The sequence below is a fragment of the Ascidia mentula genome, chromosome 8 (assembly GCF_947561715.1).
Source record: "Ascidia mentula chromosome 8, kaAscMent1.1, whole genome shotgun sequence".
Taxonomy (NCBI): Eukaryota; Metazoa; Chordata; class Ascidiacea; order Phlebobranchia; family Ascidiidae; genus Ascidia; species Ascidia mentula.
In genome coordinates this window covers 12,682,211-12,700,937 of record NC_138573.1, presented here as the reverse complement: position 1 = coordinate 12,700,937, position 18,727 = coordinate 12,682,211, and the positions used below count along the sequence as shown (strand labels likewise).

At 36.9% G+C, this 18,727-nt stretch overlaps 1 protein-coding gene across 1 annotated transcript in view; it reads left to right on the top strand.

Moving 5' to 3' along the window:
- Positions 1–312: 312 nt before the first annotated feature.
- Positions 313–18,727, top strand: part of LOC145910614 (uncharacterized) — a 112,461-nt gene continuing 94,046 nt past the window's right edge. Inside the window, exon 1 of the mRNA XM_082997804.1 lies at positions 313–490. Within this exon, the coding sequence (XP_082853930.1) occupies positions 343–490 (148 nt within the window). The 5' untranslated portion in view covers positions 313–342. The remainder of the gene's footprint in view (positions 491–18,727) is intronic.

The following is an 18,727-nucleotide window of genomic DNA, read 5'->3' as shown; positions in this document are numbered from 1 at the left end:
GTTAAGTTTATGGTAAGTTACAATAACCCAACAAGTCCCACTAAACACGACAAAATTTGCAGGAAAATGTGATTCAACTACATATTCAATTTGCGGAACCCGTGGTATCTGCAGTAAAAATTATTACGGATTAAGTTGTTACTGTTATGACGATAACGAGTGTTATGGTGAGTTGTTGATTAAAAGTGAGATTTAAACAACGAACTCTGGTCTAAAAATTAACCACACACAAGAAACAGTGATGTCACAATTATTCCACAAAATGTTGGAATTTCTTTCGTCATCGTCAAGTGGGAAAGATTGGTTCCAGCTTATGAAGTATTTTATTATGACGTGACGTTGATGGAAGGAACAAGTGTAATTACAAAGTACAGCAGACTTCACAACAGAGAAGCAGCTTTTGCTAATCTTAACCCAACCTCTGTTTATACCATCATGGTCAAACCCACATTCTCAACAAGCACATCAACTAACTTTACTTTTACCACAGGTAAGCGTTACTGAGTGATGCGAACGTGACACAAGTATTTCAAATACTTTTACTTTACAGATGGTCTCTTAGCCAGCACTACCACAATGTTTTCCACTCCAACTATGACTACGACCACACCGTATTCTTCCACTGTCGAGCCACCGATAACGACCACTTTTGAACCTCCGACTGCAACGTTTTGCCCAGTCACAGGTGATTTGCAAGCAACTCAAACAAACGTATACATTATTTTGGGATCATAGCAACATGAACAAATGCCAAATTTAGCATATCTTTCATATTTTCTTACAATAGAATCTATTAATGAAAAATTTCACACAGAGAATATCGCGAATTGTTGGAAGATTGGAAAGCTGAATATAAAAAATGGAAAGATGATAGGGAAGCGTGTAAACCCTGACCCAACCAAGGCGGAAAAGAATGCTATGTACATATATTGTAACCGAAATTTGCAACATGCTATATTGTTTACGTTTCATGTCTTGATTTTCCGTCACTACGCAATATGTTTGAAGGACTTCAGTTGTAACATTGAAAAACACAGTTTTCGTAAAAGAAACTTGAAATTTTACCATAACACGCTCGCCGAATTTTAACATATTAATCCTTATAATATACTGTACAGTCGAGAGGACGCTGCTGGTACCGTGTGTCTGAAGTTAAACAATGAAATAAACAAGGCACGTGTAAGATGTTTGTGATCCAACAAATATGAGCCAGAGAAAGAACAATACTTTGTATACAGCTGTGCTGAAGCATTAAATCTGTTTCAAAACTGCTGCTACTGTTCCTAGTGCTTTCAAGCAGACAATTAAATTTTATTATCATCCAATTTGCATGTAAAGCTTGCACAAGAGGAAATTATCTGTCAATAAATGCTGCTCTTTAATTCTTGTCTTCTGACAAGCTTGGTCATCATTTTTGTATTACTGGAAAAAAACTTAAACACATAATCTAATGCAAAAGAGAACGTATAGGCTACGTTTTAAATAAAAAACTTCACAAAACAATTCACTGGCATCTTTACAATGTCGCCTGCCTGTAGGTGGTTATCGCAGCTCACAGTTCAAATATATTCTTATAAAATTCTCATAAAATTGCCAAGGTGCAGTATAAAACAGACCAAAAACCAATAAAATTCATCAACATAAATTTGCATGTTGTTTACATTCGTCATCTTTTGGTTGAACAAATTATGCTTCAGGAAATACATTAGGTTCTGACTTTCTAAATTTTAAACATCAGGCAAAGAAATTTTTGGAAAACAGCACTCAGAATAGGGTTTCGCAACAACGACTGTTAGGGTAAGTAAGGGTAACAAGGTCTGCATTCAGTAACATTCAAGATTCAAAATTTGTTTATTTTTTCATCATCATAAATTGCACACATTTTCTAACAGTAATATGGGCTTATGTCAGAAGAAAGGGTGCAGCTAAGAACCAAAAATGGTTATCGAGTAGCTGACCGGATAGGAGGCTGAACTAGGTCAGATCTAATGGTAATGTGTAAAAAGTAAAAGAACACGAACATAAAAACGCAAACGTAAGCAAACCTGCAGAGGAAAGAAATGTCAATAGGCAAAAAATAAATTTGTAATTACCCAATCATTGTAAATACAGAAGCACGTGATTGGAGTGGCAAAATCAGTATTGGGTAACTGGGTCTGCATTCGTCACCTGATTGGCAAAACATTTTCCCTGTTACATCATATACACTTGGTTCTCAGTATTAACAAAAACAGCTAATAGTAAAAAAATCCTTCTTAAAATGTGGCAATTGCAATTGGTTGTCGAAGCAGTTCAACGATTGTAATAAAGTGAAAAATATTTTTATCACTCGTTTAGCAGGTCATCCAACTTCTAATATGGCTCTATGTGACGGTAATTTCATTGCAAACAAAACACATTTTACACTAGTGCGTGTAATGTTGGGTTTTGTAAGTTTACTGAAATGGTATAGTGGTGGAAGTTTTGTTTTCAAGTGAATTTAAGAATTAAAATAATCCCCATCTAGTTACGTGTCGTGGATTCTATAGTTTGTTTCAGTTAAGGCTAAAGTGTGTATTTGGCTTTTTAAATGCTAAAGGTTTCCAACCTGAGGTTCAGTTTATTGTCTGGTTGTCTGATTATGTTTGTAGATTGCTAGTACGTAAATGTGAAGGTCGCGTTTCCTTGAGTTGATTTTGGATAATTTAAGCAAACAAAAGTGTTTCCACGTGACTTATTACGAAATTGAGAGTAGAAGAACAACTAACGGATAAGATTGCTTGCAAGATTCTGCTACACTGTTAGTGAACTGTTGTATCACCACCTTTGTATATTTTATTCCATGTGCTATCTCGTAAGATTTCAGGTATATATAATGAAACTGGAGCTACTCCTTTCAACAAGCAGTTCCAATAAAAATATGTCCTCCTCGTCTTTGCAGGGAATCACAACAATATTGCAACATTCCGGAGCAAAACCATAGTTAAGAAACTGACTAATTTGTTTCAGAAGCGCATTACGCATCAAATTCACAATTAATTCGCAAACTGTAAAGCGACATGAAAACTGTAAAAGAGTAATTTGTACATTTATTTTGTGTCTTTGAGAAAATTTCAGGTGATTCTTCTGGATTCGTTCGCTTGGTAATTTTTTGGAGGGCATCGATTCAATCAATTAATTTATGAAATTTACTTTCAAAAGCAAGGCCTTTTTCACTATTTTACCGCAAAACATTTTAGTTATGTGTTCCACAAATTATTTGAACTGTCTTGCGAACCTGGTGGTTACGTGAAAGTTGAGCCTGGGGTCTTCATGCTTAATGACTTTATGCAAATCTTCATTTACAATTTCGTATTTGTCCTTTATTATCTATGTTGAGAGTTGTTCTTGAGATTGGAAAGAAAAATACAAAAATGGGAAGACGGCTCATTCCAACCCTTATACTACAAAAGCAATGAAAGAATATGTACAAAAATGTACATTTATTTAAATTAGGCCTTTTAGTGAACATTAAGAAATGTTGGAAAGAGCGACCAAGCACGAAATACTTGATCACCACAATGTGGAAGTCGTCGCCTGGCAATTTAGCTGGGAAGATCGTCACCAGTCACCAAGCTGCACTGATGAGATCTGATGAGAAAAAACATTCCGACAGTAGTTGCCTCGAAACTAATGGTTTCCAAACGGGGTCGCTTTCTGCTTGACTGAGTTTACGTAAATCCACAGTTTCGCATTCCTCCAATATCACCAGAGTTTAAAAGTTAACGCTTGTTCAGACCAATAATTCAGTTTCTATTTCAACACAGTAATGTTTCATGCAATGGCATAATTGGCAGGATCGCCCCACAGTGCAGGTCGTTGGCGATGTCAGGAATAAGAGGCTGATCCAGCAAGGCTGCAATGCCTGGGCTGCAAAGCCTGTAAACCTTATGTTTTCTACAACAGATTTTGTATTTTATTATCTAATGGAAAGCGCAAACCACTCATTGTGTCAGGTATTAGGTAAATGCATAAAATGTTTGGGTCGTGCAGTGGCGGACAATTCCGGATATATTACAAACGAAGACAGTCTGACAGGCTATGGAAAGTACATATCGTGTCGCATCGCACAGTTGGTTTTGTTTCGATCAATGTACACATAAAAAACCGTTTTGGTACTGTCACGAGGGAGTTTCCGTTAATATTTTCTGGATTGAACAGACTGGTTGTTTGTCAAGTTTCAACACACTCAGTGAATGTTAAGAAAAAGTGCTTTGTGGCTGGTGGATGAAAAGGGCTTTTGTCAAGCCAGCTGGGTTCATTTCTCAAATTATTCTGCCAACATGATGTTGTCCTATCTGGTGTTCGTGTTTGTTGTTGTGACATGCATCCAATGTCAAGGTGGGTACAAATATTCATGCTACATTTCAATTATTTTGAATACTAACTAACAGTAAGTATAATATGTTACAAATTTAGGTCAAAGAGTGAGATTTTGTCTCGTTTTTTTGGAAAGCAGTATTTCATAGTCGGTAACTACGTGATGTTTCCAGGTGTTAATGAATGCGGTCTTGGGACTCATGCATGTCACGTTGAGGCAAATTGCATAAACACAAGTGGGGGATACACTTGTAAGTGCAAAGACTGGTTTGTAGGTGACGGTTTCAACTGCCAAGGTTTGTGCTTTTAGTTGAAATAGCTGTTCAATCTTGTTTTTAATTGTTTTTACATTGAAAATTATATTATATTAACCGCTAACATATAGCATCAATAAAGAGACCAAAACAAAACGTGATTCATTTGTTAGATTGCATCGTAACCAGAACATATCTTTTAATCAATGAGAAGTTTGAATAAATTTGTTTGCCATCTCATTAGCTTCGCAAACCAAAAAATAAAAAAATATAACCGCAACTTCCTTAATTAAATCTATTTTTTTCGGTTTACATCGATGTTCAGGATACTGCAATAATTCTTGCCCTGGTCGTTGTGCTGAAGGTTTGAACGGTTACACCTGTTTCACAATTGGTAAGTATACCGTACTGTTGTTCTGTGAAAAGTTACTTGGTAAAAACAGAAATTAATATTTCTTTTCATACTGGTCACGTTTTTTGTCCACAGGTCAACCAATTATTCACGATCTTAAGGTTTTGTGGAAAACCTGTAACAGTCTGTTTATTGGGTGGAATGCAAGCAACGCGAACATAGCGGATGCTTCAATCACCAACACAAGACATTACTATTCAGGAACGAGGCAATTTGGTTTCCTTTACCTGCAGCCTGATACCGAGTACAGCATAACAGTTACAGCTCGGAACTTCATTTCCACATCCACTCAAATTATTACAGTTAGAACTCGTAAGTTTGATTACTTTTTCACGACTAGCTTCTGAGTGTTTTTTTTTATCTTTTATATGTTTTATGATAAATATGCAAAGATAAGGTTATATTTGCCTGCTTTTACAGTTTCTGAACCAACAATTCCAACCCTTCCATCTTCAACAACGTCAGGATGTGTGAACTCTCCTACACTAAGTTGCTGTTCTGGATTTACAAGTGACGGATTCAATTGTATCGGCCATTTCGCCGTTCTTGTAAATGTTACCGAATTTTGCAACTACAAGCCAAGTTTATGTGTAAAGACAACCCGTTTGTCAAACCAAATATGTTTTTTTTTATCAGATATTAATGAGTGCCAAGGTGATCCATGTGATTCGAACGCAGCATGCATAAACACAGCAGGAAGTTACAATTGCATTTGTAACAATTGTTATATTGGGGATGGAAAGGTCTGCACTCGTGAGTGATTTTTTTGTGAATCGGAAACCGTTACTTTCGATTGCAAAAATTACTGCCAACATGGCGATATAAGTTTAGATTAATCTTCTCAAATCTTTAATTGAATCAAAAAAGGTAATTTTTGATTCAAAATCTTTAAAGAATCTAAGTTCTTTATTCAATAATGAAATAAATGTTTTCTAGTTTACGCAATTCGCATGAGTTTAAATTTTCGTAAAATTTCATTTTGTAAATAATCATAGAGCATTGTGGAGGAACAGAATGTTATTCAAGAGGAGAATGTGATACATATCCCCTTTGGTCTGACACCTTTGGTAAGTATGTAACGATATCACTTCCTGACTTTACTCACAAAAAAATTTGCCCGCGAAGCGACTTACAGTATAACGGCTTTTCGTAAGTGGTGCAAAAATTGCCTTTGAATTTAAAACTTTTTTTGTGGTACAAATCAGAGATCTCCAACCCTTTCAACACTAAGGATCGGAGCAATTTCACCGACCCTCCATCAACGGGTGGCAAACATATAAATTTTACATAAATAAGATATAAAAATGCACCTAAGTTACAACTCTAAATGAGAAGCTTCATGAAGGTTCAAATGCGCTGAAGAGTTCAATTTATTTGTTATTAGTTGAACTACCTTCTGTTGGAAACTTATCAACAACTTGGAAATCTAGGAACGGCCTCAGTTTTTCATGGACAAGCAACAAAATTGCATATAGAAGTGCATTTTTGTCCGGTGATGGAGTTTCCTATGATCAACACATTCCAAAAAAAGCAGCGTTTTCGTTTCTGAAGCCATCAACAACTTATAATCTAACTGTAGTTGTCTATAACCACCTTGGAACCGCATCTGCGAGCATTTTAGCTCAAACAGGTAAAGTAACTCATTTTCTCCCTTTCAACATAACAACAAAAACCTTAAATTTAGTTTTTATCTTGGCAACTGTATTGCAGAACCTGAAACGCCGATTGACCCAACTTTGTCGCCGAGCACACCAAATCCTGCCCATGGTTGTGGAGCTGGCTTTGCGCTTTCAGGAGGAGCTTGTATAGGTTATAATAATTAAATTTGTCATTAATTAATATTTAGTCAAATAAGTAAAACTTTATTGCAGATATTGATGAATGTTCTAACGGTTTGCACAATTGTCACAATGAGGCGGTATGTACGAACACAATGGGCAGTTTCACGTGTTCTTGTAAGTTGGGATACTTTGGCAATGGAATCATTTGCGTGGGTATGTTACAATAACCTAAAAATCATCAAGTCCCACTAAACACTACAAAATTTGCAGGAAAATGTGATTCAACTTCTTATTCAGTTTGTGGAACCCGCAGTACCTGCGACAAAAATTATTATGGATTAAGTTGTTACTGTTATTACAGAACCGAGTGTTATGGTAAATTGTTGGTGAAAAATGAGATTTAAACAACGTACTCAGGTCTAAAAAATTAACCACAGGAAACAGTGATGTCACAATTACTCCACAAAATGTTGGACTTCATTTCGTCATCGTCAAGTGGGAAAGATTGGTTCCAGCTTATGAAGTATTTTTTTGTGACGTGACGTTGATTGAAGGAACAAGTGTAATTACAAAGTACAGCGGACTTCACAACAGGGAAGCAGCGTTTGCTAATCTTAACCCAACTTTGGTTTATACCATCATGGTCAAACCCACGTTCTCAACAAGCACATCAACTAACTTCACTTTTACCACAGGCGTTACTGAGTGATGCGAACGTGACACAAGTATTTTAAATACTTTTGCTTTACAGATGGTCTCTTAGCCAGCACTACCACAATGTTTTCCACTCCAACTATGACTTCGACCACACCGAGTTCTTCCACTGTCGAGCCACCTATAACGACCACTTTTGAACCTCCTTCCGACTGCAACGTTTTGATCAGTCATAGGTGACCTTTATTGCAAGCAACTCAAACAAACGTACATCATTTTTGGGATCATAGCAAAATGAACAAATGTCAAATTTACATCATAACAACCAGGATTTCGTATGTACAATAATTTTTGAGATATCTTTCATATTTTCTTAAATTGTACACAAAGATTTTATAAAATTTAAAGTTTTAATGAAAAATTCCTCACAGAGAATATCGCGAGTTGTTGGAAGATTGGAAAGCTGAATATAAAAAATGGAAAGATGACAGGAAAGCGTGTAAACCCTGACCCCACCAAGGCGGAGAAAGAATGCTATATACATTTATTGTAACCAAAATATGCAAAATTCTACCTTGTTTACGTTCCATGTCTTCATTTTCGGTCCTACCAAATTATGTTTCATTAGGAAAAAAGGAAAAAGGGCACTTCAGTTGTGACATAAAAAACACAGTTTTCGTTAAAGGAACTCGCAATTTTTCCAGAACACGTTAGCCCAATATTAGTATCATAATTCTTATAATTTACTGTAGAGTAAAGTGAACGTTTCTGGTAACGTGTGCATAAAGTTAAAGAATGAAATAAACAAGGCACGTGTAAGATGTTTGTGATCAAATCAATATGAGCCAGTGATGAGAATAAATTATTTGTCAATAAATGCTGCACTTTAATTCTTGTCACCTTCTCTTCCGGCAGACTGCGCCAAAATTTTCGTATTACTGGAAAAAAATTCAGACGCCTAATCAACTACCAAAAAAACGTATGGGCTACGTTGTCGCAAGGCAGTAGGTGGTTATCGCAGTTCACAGTTCAAATATAATTTCTCTTAAAATTATCCAGGTTGTAGCGATATAATATGTTGTAAAGATGTACCGTCGCGGGTTGCGTTAGTTTCAGTGCGTGTTGCCTTTTTCGTGCGATTCTCTCACGTGTCATGTGTCACGCCATGTTCGCATCATTCGATTGACTACGAATAAAGAGCAAGCACGCCACAAGGTGCACTATAAAACAGGCCAAAAACCAAAAATATTCATAAACAGAAAAATTGCATGTTGTTTACATTTATCATCCTGTGGTTGTACAAATTATGCTTCAGTGAATACATTAGGTTCTGACTTTCCGAACTTCAAACATTACGAAAGGCGATTTTTGGAAAACTGCATTGAGAATACAGTTTCGCAACAGCCCCATACAACTGTTGCAAAGTAAGCGTCAGTAATTGGCAACTGGGTCTGAATTCGTGACCTGATTGGCAGAACAATTTCCAGTTACTTTCATATATACTTGGTTGTCAGTGTTAATAAAAATACATATTAGTTGAAAAATTCGACTGTAATTTGGGTTAATGGAATTTGAAAATAAATGTCTAGCTTTGTTTTCATATTTCTGTTTCGTAGTCTGCTGTCGGAAAAAAAATTGTCATTTTAAAACGAGACAAACATTTTCTTTACATTTTAACACAGCAAACCATGCAACTTCTAATATGGCCCCGTGTGACGGAAAGCATTGCAAACAAAACACATTTTAGATATTTTGGTGAACTGTAGGTTTTGTAAGTTTACTAAAATCGTATAGTGGTGGTTATTTTGTTTTTAAGTGAATTTAAGATCAAAGTAATCCCCACCAACTTAAGTTTCGTGGCATCTATAGTTTGTTTTAGTTAAGACTGAAGTGTGTATTTGTTTTTTTTTTGCATGCTGATGGCTTCCGACCTCTGGTTCAGTTTATTGTCTTGTTGTCTGATTACGGTGGTAGACCTCCAGTACGTAAATGTGAAGGTCGCGTTTACTTGTGTTAAGTTGGGAAACTTCAAGCAAACAAAAGTTGCAATCAAGCATTTCCTCGTGATTGATTACGAAACCGAGAGAAGAAGAGCAACTAACGGATGAGATTGGTTGCAATATTGAGCTACACTACTAATGAACTGTTGTATCACCACCTTTGTATATTTTATTCCATGATATCTCATAAGCCTTCACGGATAATCAATGAAACTGGAGCTACTCCCCTTAACAAGCAGTTTTAATTAAAAGATGTCTTTCTTGTCTTTGCAGGGAATCACAATAATAATGCAACATTCTGGAATAAAACGCTTGTAAGAAACTAACTTATTTGTTTCAGAGCGCATTACGCATTAAATTTGCAATTAATTGGACTTTAAGAGGACTGTAAAGCGACATGAAAACTGTAAAAGAGTAATTTATACATTTATTTCGTGTCTTGAAGAAAAGTTAGTTAAGATGATTCTTCTCGCTTCGTTAGCTTGGTGCAATATTTGAAGGGCATTCGTTCAATCAACTAATTTACGAAATTTATTTTCAAAAGCAAGATCTATGAGAGGAAAATATTTTACCACAAACATTTTCAATCCGTTTATGTTTGCCACAAATTATTTGAACTGTCTTGTGAACCAGGTGGTTATGTAAAAGTGGAGCGTGGGGTCTTCATGCTTGAATGATTATTATCTGTGTTGAGAGTTGTTCTTGAGATTGGAAAGATAAATACAAAAATGGGAAGACGGCTCATTCCAACCCTTATACTACCAAAGCAATAAAAGTATATGTACATACATGTACATTTATATAATTTGAGCCTTTTAGTGAACATTAAGAAATGTTGGAAAGAGCGACCAAGCACGAAATACTTGATCACCACAATGTGGAAGTCATCGCCTGGAAATTTAGCTGGGAAGATCGTCACCGGTCACTGAGCTGCACTGATGAGATCTGATGAGAAAAAACATTCCGACAATAGTTGCCTCGAACCAAATGGTTTCGAAACGGTCGCTTTCTGCTTGAGTGAGTTTAAAAATATACGCTTTCTATTTTTAACAACGCAGTAATGTTCCATGCAATGACATGATTAGCAGGATAGCCCCACTGCGCAGGTCCCTACTTTCACAGATCACAGTTATCGTAATGAGAAGTTAGGCTGCATTGCCTGGGCTATGGAGCCTGTAACCTAAAAACTGAAAATAGGTTTTGACCACCAGCAGGTTATCATAATGAAATATGAACCTGACGTTCTTCTGGTGAAAAACAACAAATATACACCTTTTGTTTAAAAAATATTATTGCCACCTTCAAACTTTTCTAAAGCAGAATGGGAAGCAACAAAGAGTTTGAGGAACGACACCAACATCATCATATCCAAGGCTGACAAAGGAAATTGCACTGTGGTCATGGACAGACAAGATTATGACAATAAAGTTATTACCATGCTCTCGGACAACGAAACTTACAAAAAACTTGCCAAATCACCTTGTACCAGACTGGAAGCGAAACTGAACAAATTTGTGTGAAAATTACTGCCAGACTGCGTATCCCAACCGGAGTACCGAAGACTACATAGCAGCGACAGTGTGCTCCCTAAGTTCTACCCGCGGGTTACCCAAAATCCACAAGGAAGGTATTTGTAACGAATTTTATTTACTCAACGTCACCTTTCACTTTTGTTAGTTATTGTTATTGTTTGTGTTTCATTGTTTTCACCTTTCTTCCTGTCACTTTGTAATTTCACTGTTTTCTTTCGTTGGTACCACTTTATTTATTATATTGTTTTACCCACGCGTATTGCTTTTAAGTCTCGCACTTCACTTGTTTTCACCACACTATTTTATTACCTTCGTCTCCCCTCTTTTTCCTATTATTTTACGGATGTGCCGCGTGTCGGGCATCCTGATTGGTTGGTGCTTTTTGAGTAAGAAACGATTTTCTCTAAAATCAGGAGTCTTTTTCTGGGCTTCGCGTTGTGAACATCTCAGTGTTGTGTGCGAGTTGTCGGGATCTTTGCCAGTAACGTCTTGTATTGTTTTTAGTCGCTTTGAGTTTAACACGACGTCCAATAAGTTAAATCAGCCTGGGTTACTTTGGCTTTGTGGTGAGCCGTTTATTGCAGGGTTCTGGGCAGTATCAGAATTAGGGAGGCAGTTTTGTGCAAAGTACCGAATTAGGTAGAAGGGTTAATTGGGGGATAACATCGCCACCCAAAAACATCTAACCGCTTAATTGCAAAGCTGCCGAAATAAATCCGTAACATATTCCATTACGACCGATTGTTTCTTTTGTTAACTCGCGAACCAACCAGCTATCTAAGTTCATCAGCCAAATTTTATTGCCTTTAGTAAATAAGACTGACCTTACAGTAAAAAATTCCAGTGAGTTTGTTAAGATTATTTCTGAATATGGATTACTTCCGCATGAGTGTCAAGTATCGTTCGATGTCGTTAGTCTGTTTACGTCAATTCCGACAGATGTTGCGCTCAGAATATCCTTGTACAAACTACAACAAGTCACAACACGGCATGAACGTACCAATCTTAAGTTACCACACATCAAAGAGGCATTAAAGTGTGTTTAGACTCGACTGTTTTCACATATAAACACGACATTTACCAACAATTTTTGGCACCCCCATGGCTCTCCTATTTCACCGGTTATGGCCAAAATTACAATGGAACAGATTGAGCAAACCGCTCTTGCTTCCTTAACAACACCCCTGCGACTTTGGCTCCGCTATGTCGATGTAACCTACGTCATCATAGCGAAAGACGAGGTCGCAGGGATTCATAATAACATAAACAATATCGAACCTTCTATCAAGTTAAGTTAAACGTCACTGCAAAACCGGACGGGAAACTTACCATCACCTCCAGTTTTTACAAGCCTACACACACTAACCCGCTACTTACGATACACCTCACACCATCCGAAACATCAAAACCTCACTGTGTTCATAGAACGATTACACATATTGCCGATCCACACACTCAGAGGGTTGAACGCAAACACATTCGGAACGTCCTAAAACTTAACAAATACCATATGTACAAGGAATTTCTGAGCGGATATCAAGAATACTCAACGCCACACCTCGTCTTGATTGTAACACAGTGGATATTGACCAGATTAAGCGCAATTTAACGTCCCGTATTAAAGAACACAAGGCAGCCATACGTAATATGGAACCCAATAAATATGTTCTATGTGCCCACATGCTTGACACCGACCACCGTATCCATTGGAAGGAAGCTAAAGTATTTAAACAAGAAACAATTTTGGCAAAACGGTTGGTTGTGGAAAATTATTATATTAATTCGCTACCGAATGTGTTAAATCGTAATGATGGAAAAGTACTTTCGCCCGTGTTCCGCAATTTCGCCCGTAACCATTCTTGACTCTTGTTTCCCATGTTTGGCCGTTTGATCCGTGATTGATGTTGTCCATTGATTTATGTTCCGCTGTGTTTTAGCTGTTGCGTCCTTTTAGACATTTTCGTTGCTTAATTTCTTTGCACGTGGGTTCGCTACTGTGTTTGTTTTATTCTCTGAAGAAGCCTAGTTGTTCGTACCGGAAAAACGCCAGAAGATATAATCTTTTTTAAACAAAAGGTGTATGCCTGTAAACCTATGTAGTCTGACAGGCTATCGAATGTACATACTGTGTCGCATCGCACAGTTTGCTTGGGTTTGATCAATGTACACGCAAAATATCACGAGGGGATATCCGGTTTTACTACGTTCATAACTTCCGACTTCTCGTATGATAAATTTCAAAGAAAACGTGCTTTGTGTCGTTGGTGGAAGAAAAGGGGTTTTGTCACGCAAGCTGGGTTCAGTGTCTGAATATTCTGCCAACATGATGTTGTCCTATCTGGTGTTCGTGTTTGTTGTTGTAACATGCGTCCAATGTCAAGGTGGGTACAAATATTACTTTTACTTTTCGAATATTTTGAATTTTAACGTACAACAAGTGTAATATGTAAAAACTTTAGGTCAAACAGTGAGTTTTAGTCTCGTTTTCATGAAAAACAGTATTTTATAGTCGGTAACTAAGTAATGTTGTTAGGTGTTGATGAATGCGGTCTTGGGACTTACGCATGTCACGTTGAGGCAAATTGCATAAACACAAGTGGGGGATACACTTGTAAGTGCAAAGACTGGTTTGTAGGTGACGGTTTCGACTGCCAAGGTTTGTGCTTTTAGTTGAAATAGTTGTTCAATCCAATGGCTTTTCCTTGTTTTATACATTTACAACAATATTATGTTAACCGCTAATATATAGTATCAGAGCAAAACGTGATTAATTTGTCTGATTGCATCGTAACCAGAACTTTTTTTTTAATCATATAGAAGTCGAAATAAATTTGTTCACTTATTAGCTTCGCGAACAAAAAGTTAACTTTGGTCAACCTAACTTAACCAATTCTAATTTTTCTTCTTATACATTGATGTTTTTAGGATACTGCAATAGTTCTTGCCCTGGTCGTTGTGCTGAAGGTTTGAACGGTTACACCTGTTTTACAAGTGGTAAGTATAACGTGCTGCTGTTCTGTAAAAATTTACTTGGTAAAAACAGAAATTAATATTTCTTTTCATACTGGTCACGTTTTTTTTATCTACAGGAAAACCAGTTATTTACAATGTCAAGGTTTTGTGGAAAACACACAACAGTCTGTTTATTGGATGGGTTGTCAGCAACGCGAACACTGCAGATGCTTCAACCACCGGGACAAAATATTACCATTCTGGAACGAGGCAGATGGGTTTCCTTTACTTGCAGCCTGATACCGAGTACAACATAAAAGTTACAGCTCGGAATTTCATTTCCACATCCACTCAAAGTATTACAGTCAGAACTCGTAAGTTCGATTACTCATTCACGACCAACTTCCGATTTTGGTATTATTAACTGGTTTTATGATCAATGTGGAATGAGTTATAGTCGCATGCTTTTACAGTTTCCGCACCAACAATTTCAACCCTTCCATCTCCAACAACGTCAGGATGTGTGAACTCTCCGCCACTAGGTTGCTGTTCTGGATTCACAAGTGACGGAATCAATTGCATCGGCAAGTTTCCCGTTCTTGTAAATTTGACCGAATTTTGCATCTGACTTCTATTAGTTTCGACATGTCAGATAAAAATATTTTTCGCGTCAAGATAAAATGGCGAAGTATACTTAACTTTTTGTGTAGATAACACATTCCATTTAGTACTGTGCAGAAAACTTTAGTTGAATTTGCCTGTGTAATCTGTTTTTTCCATGAGCAGCTGTCCACAAACGATATGTGGGTATTACATGTTTATGAATAAAATTCTCAACTACAAGCCAAGTTTATGTGTAAAGACAACCCGTTTGTCAAACCAAATATGTTTTTTCATCAGATATTAATGAGTGCCAAAGTGATCCATGTGATTCGAACGCAGCATGCATGAACACACCTGGAAGTTACAATTGCGTTTGCAACAATTGTTATATTGGGAATGGAAAGGTCTGCACTCGTAAGTGCTTTCTCTTGTGAATAAAAACCGTAACTTTCGGTTACAAAAATTACTGCTAATGGGTTGACATAAGTTTAGGATGAAACTTCCCAAATCTTTAATAAAGTTCTTCATTCAATAATGGAATAACTGTGTTTTTAGTTTTAGGCAATTCGCATAAATTTAAAATTTCGTAAGATTTCATTATGTAAATATTCATAGAGCATTGTGGAGGAACAGAATGTTATTCAAGAGAAGGATGTGATACATACTCCCTTCAGTCTGACACCTTTGGTAAGTGTGTAACGACAGACTGACTTTACTTGCCAAAAAGTTTGCCCGCGAAGCGACATACAGTATAACGGCTTTTCGTAAGTGGTGCAATAATTGCCTTTGAATTTGACACTTTTTTTTGTGGTACAAACCAGAGGTCTCCAACCTTTTCAGCAGTACGGATCGGAGCAATTTCTCAGACTCTCCATCAACGGATGGCAAACATATACATTTTACATCAATTAGATATAAAAATGCACCTAAGTTACAACTCTAAATAAGAAGCTTCATGGAGGTTTAAAATGCATTCTAGAGTTTAATCTATTTTTATAAGTTGAACCACCTTCTGTTGGAAACTTATCAATAACTTGGAAATCTGGTACCGGTCTCAGTTTTTCATGGACAAGCAACAAAGTTGCACATAGAAGTGCATTTCTGTCCGGTGATGGAGTTTCCTATGATCAACACATTCCAAGAAAAGCAGCGTTTTCGTTTCTGAAGCCATCAACAACTTATAATCTAACTGCGGTAGTCTATAACCAGCTTGGAACCGCATCTGCGAGCATTTTAGCTCAAACAGGTAAAGTACCTCATTCTTTCCCTTTCAACACAAAACAAAAACTTTAAATTTAGTTTTTATCTTGGCAACTGTATTGCAGAACCTGAAATGCCTATTGACCCAGCTTTGTCGCCAAGCACACCAAATCCTGCTCATGGTTGTGGAGCTGGCTTTGCGCTTTCAGGAGGAGCTTGTATAGGTTATAATAATTAAATTTGTCATTAATTAATATTTAGTCAAATAAGTATACCTTTATTACAGATATTGATGAATGTTTTAACGGTTTGCACAGCTGCCAAAATGAGGCGGTATGTACGAACACAATGGGCAGTTTCACATGTTCTTGTAAGTTGGGATACTTTGGCAATGGAATCATTTGTGTGGGTAAGTTACAATAACCTAAAAATCATCAAGTCCCACTAAACACTAAAAAATTTGTAGGAAAATGTGATTCAACTTCTTATTCATTTTGTGGAATCCGCGGTACCTGCGATAAAAATTATTATGGAACCAGTTGTTACTGTTATGACAGCACCGATTGTTATGGTAAGTTTTTGATGAAAAGTGAGATTTAAACAAATTCTTGTCTAAAAAATTAACCACAGGAAACACTGATGTCACAATTACACCGGAAACAGTGGGACCTCATTTTGTCATCGTCAAGTGGGAAAGATTGGTTCCAGCTTATGTAGTGTTTTATTATGACGTGACGTTGATTGAAGGAACAAGTGTAATTACAAAGTACAGCAGACTTCACAACAGAGAAGCAGCGTTTGCTAATCTTAACCCAACCTCTGTTTATACCATCATGGTCAAACCCACGTTCTCAACAAACTCATCTACTAATTTCACTTTTTCCACAGGTAAGCGTTACTCAGCGATCAAAAAGTACAACAAGTGTTTCAAATACTTTTGCTTTACAGAAGGTCTCTTAGCCAGCACCACCACAATGTTTTCCACTCAAACTATGACTTCGACCACACCGATTTCTTCAACTCCAGCTACGACTTTGACCACACCGAGTTCTTCCACTTTCGAGTCACCAATGATGACCACTTCTGATTCTCCTTCCAACTCCAACGTTTTTACTTTCCTTGTCACCTTTTTTAGTGTCTGTCTGCAAATTATGTTTCGGGCACTTACAGTTGTACCATCTTAAAATATGGCAAAGGTTTTTCGCATTTTGGTGTCTGTAACACAGAGAAACCAACATTTGTATTGCGTAATGTTTTGTGTGTAGCATTTCACAAGTATTGCATAATCCATTTTGTTTCTAGTGTCGAACAAGCATTTGCAGGCCCCGTTACCAGATGCATTGAATATTTTGCAACTTCCGACCCAAATGTAAACAAACCCTCATAATGTGACCCAAATGATTTATCCATCGAATATTCTCGAGTAAAGTGATTGATTCAACATCCTGTTTACCACATAAAATGTTCTCCTATACTTATGTCACACCACACCTTTGTTCTTGTATTATATTACCCTAAGCGATGTATACCGGCACGTGACGAAACCAACCAATAAGCTTCCGAATGTCCAAGTATAAATTGTCATGTGCGGCTGTTAATTGGGCTTTTTACATTTGGCTCGATTCCACTCTATTCGGAATCATCGTTTTATCTTTGATCTTCTATTCGGTGACAAGACACTGCTATTATTACTGAAACTCTACAAGCTATTCGCCCGCTTGGGATTTATTCCCACAGCTTGATAATAAGTTGTTTATTCGGATTCAACGGTTTTCTGGCGAGGGAGGTATAACCCTTACAGAGTTAATGGAATTTGCAAAGAAATGTCTAACATTGTTTTCATATTTCTGTTTCGTAGTCTGCTTTTGGAAAGCGGGCTTTTCTCATTTTAAGAAACAAATATTTTCTTTACGCCTTTAGTACGACAACCAAACTTCTAATATGGCCCCATGTGACGCAAGCTCAAGTAAACAAAACACATTTGAGACTATTTGGTGTACTGTAGAATGTTGTAACATAAAACAAAATTCGTAAAAGGATTTTGCAACGTTACCAGAACACAGACAAATAATTCCTTATCATGTTGTACAGTCAAAATAAGAAAGCTGAAGGTAATAAGTGTTCAAACCAAGGAAATAAACAAAGTACGTGCAGGATGAAATGATAAAAGCGGTCAATCGGTTTCAAAACTGCTGCTAATTTTTCAACATCTTTTCAGCCAGCAATGCGGTTGTTCCTAAACTGTCGCAAATATCGCAATTGTTCAAGGGAGGAGATCAAAAAAATGTTAACAACTACAGACCGCGATATCGCTAATACCAGTTTTTGCCAAAATTTTTGAAATAATTATACACGAAAGAGTAACCGACTACTTAACAAAATTTGACCTACTGACCAAATTTCAAAATGGATTTAGGCCTGGCTATTCCACTGATTTGACAGTGGCACAAATTTATGAGCATATAGCCAATTCCACAGATCACAAAGAAAAATCATGTGCAATTTTCCTGGATTTATCAAAGGCATTTGATACCGTCAACCACAAAATCATTCTGCAAAAATTTGAGTTTTACGGATTCCAGGGTAAAATTAAAAGCTTTTTTGAAAACTACCTTACTGGCAGGCAACAATACACTAAAATTTACAATTTCCACTCCAATGTATGTGACGTGGAATGCGGCGTTCCCCAGGGATCTCCTCTAGGACCAATTCTGTTTCTCATTTATGTAAATGATTCGCCTTGCGCCTCCTCATTCTGCACAAGATTATTCGCAGATGACACATGTCTGATCATGTCATGCAAAAATGTAAGAGATTTAGAAAAGGCTGCAAATATCGAATTCGATAAGGTTAATACATTGTTCATTTCCAACAAACTAACAGTTAACTGCAAATAAACACATTCATGCTCTTCGCAAACAGCAAAAAGACAAACAACTTTGCATTTAAGATTAATGACACCACACTCAAGCAAGTTAAGACCACGAAGTACCTTGGGGTA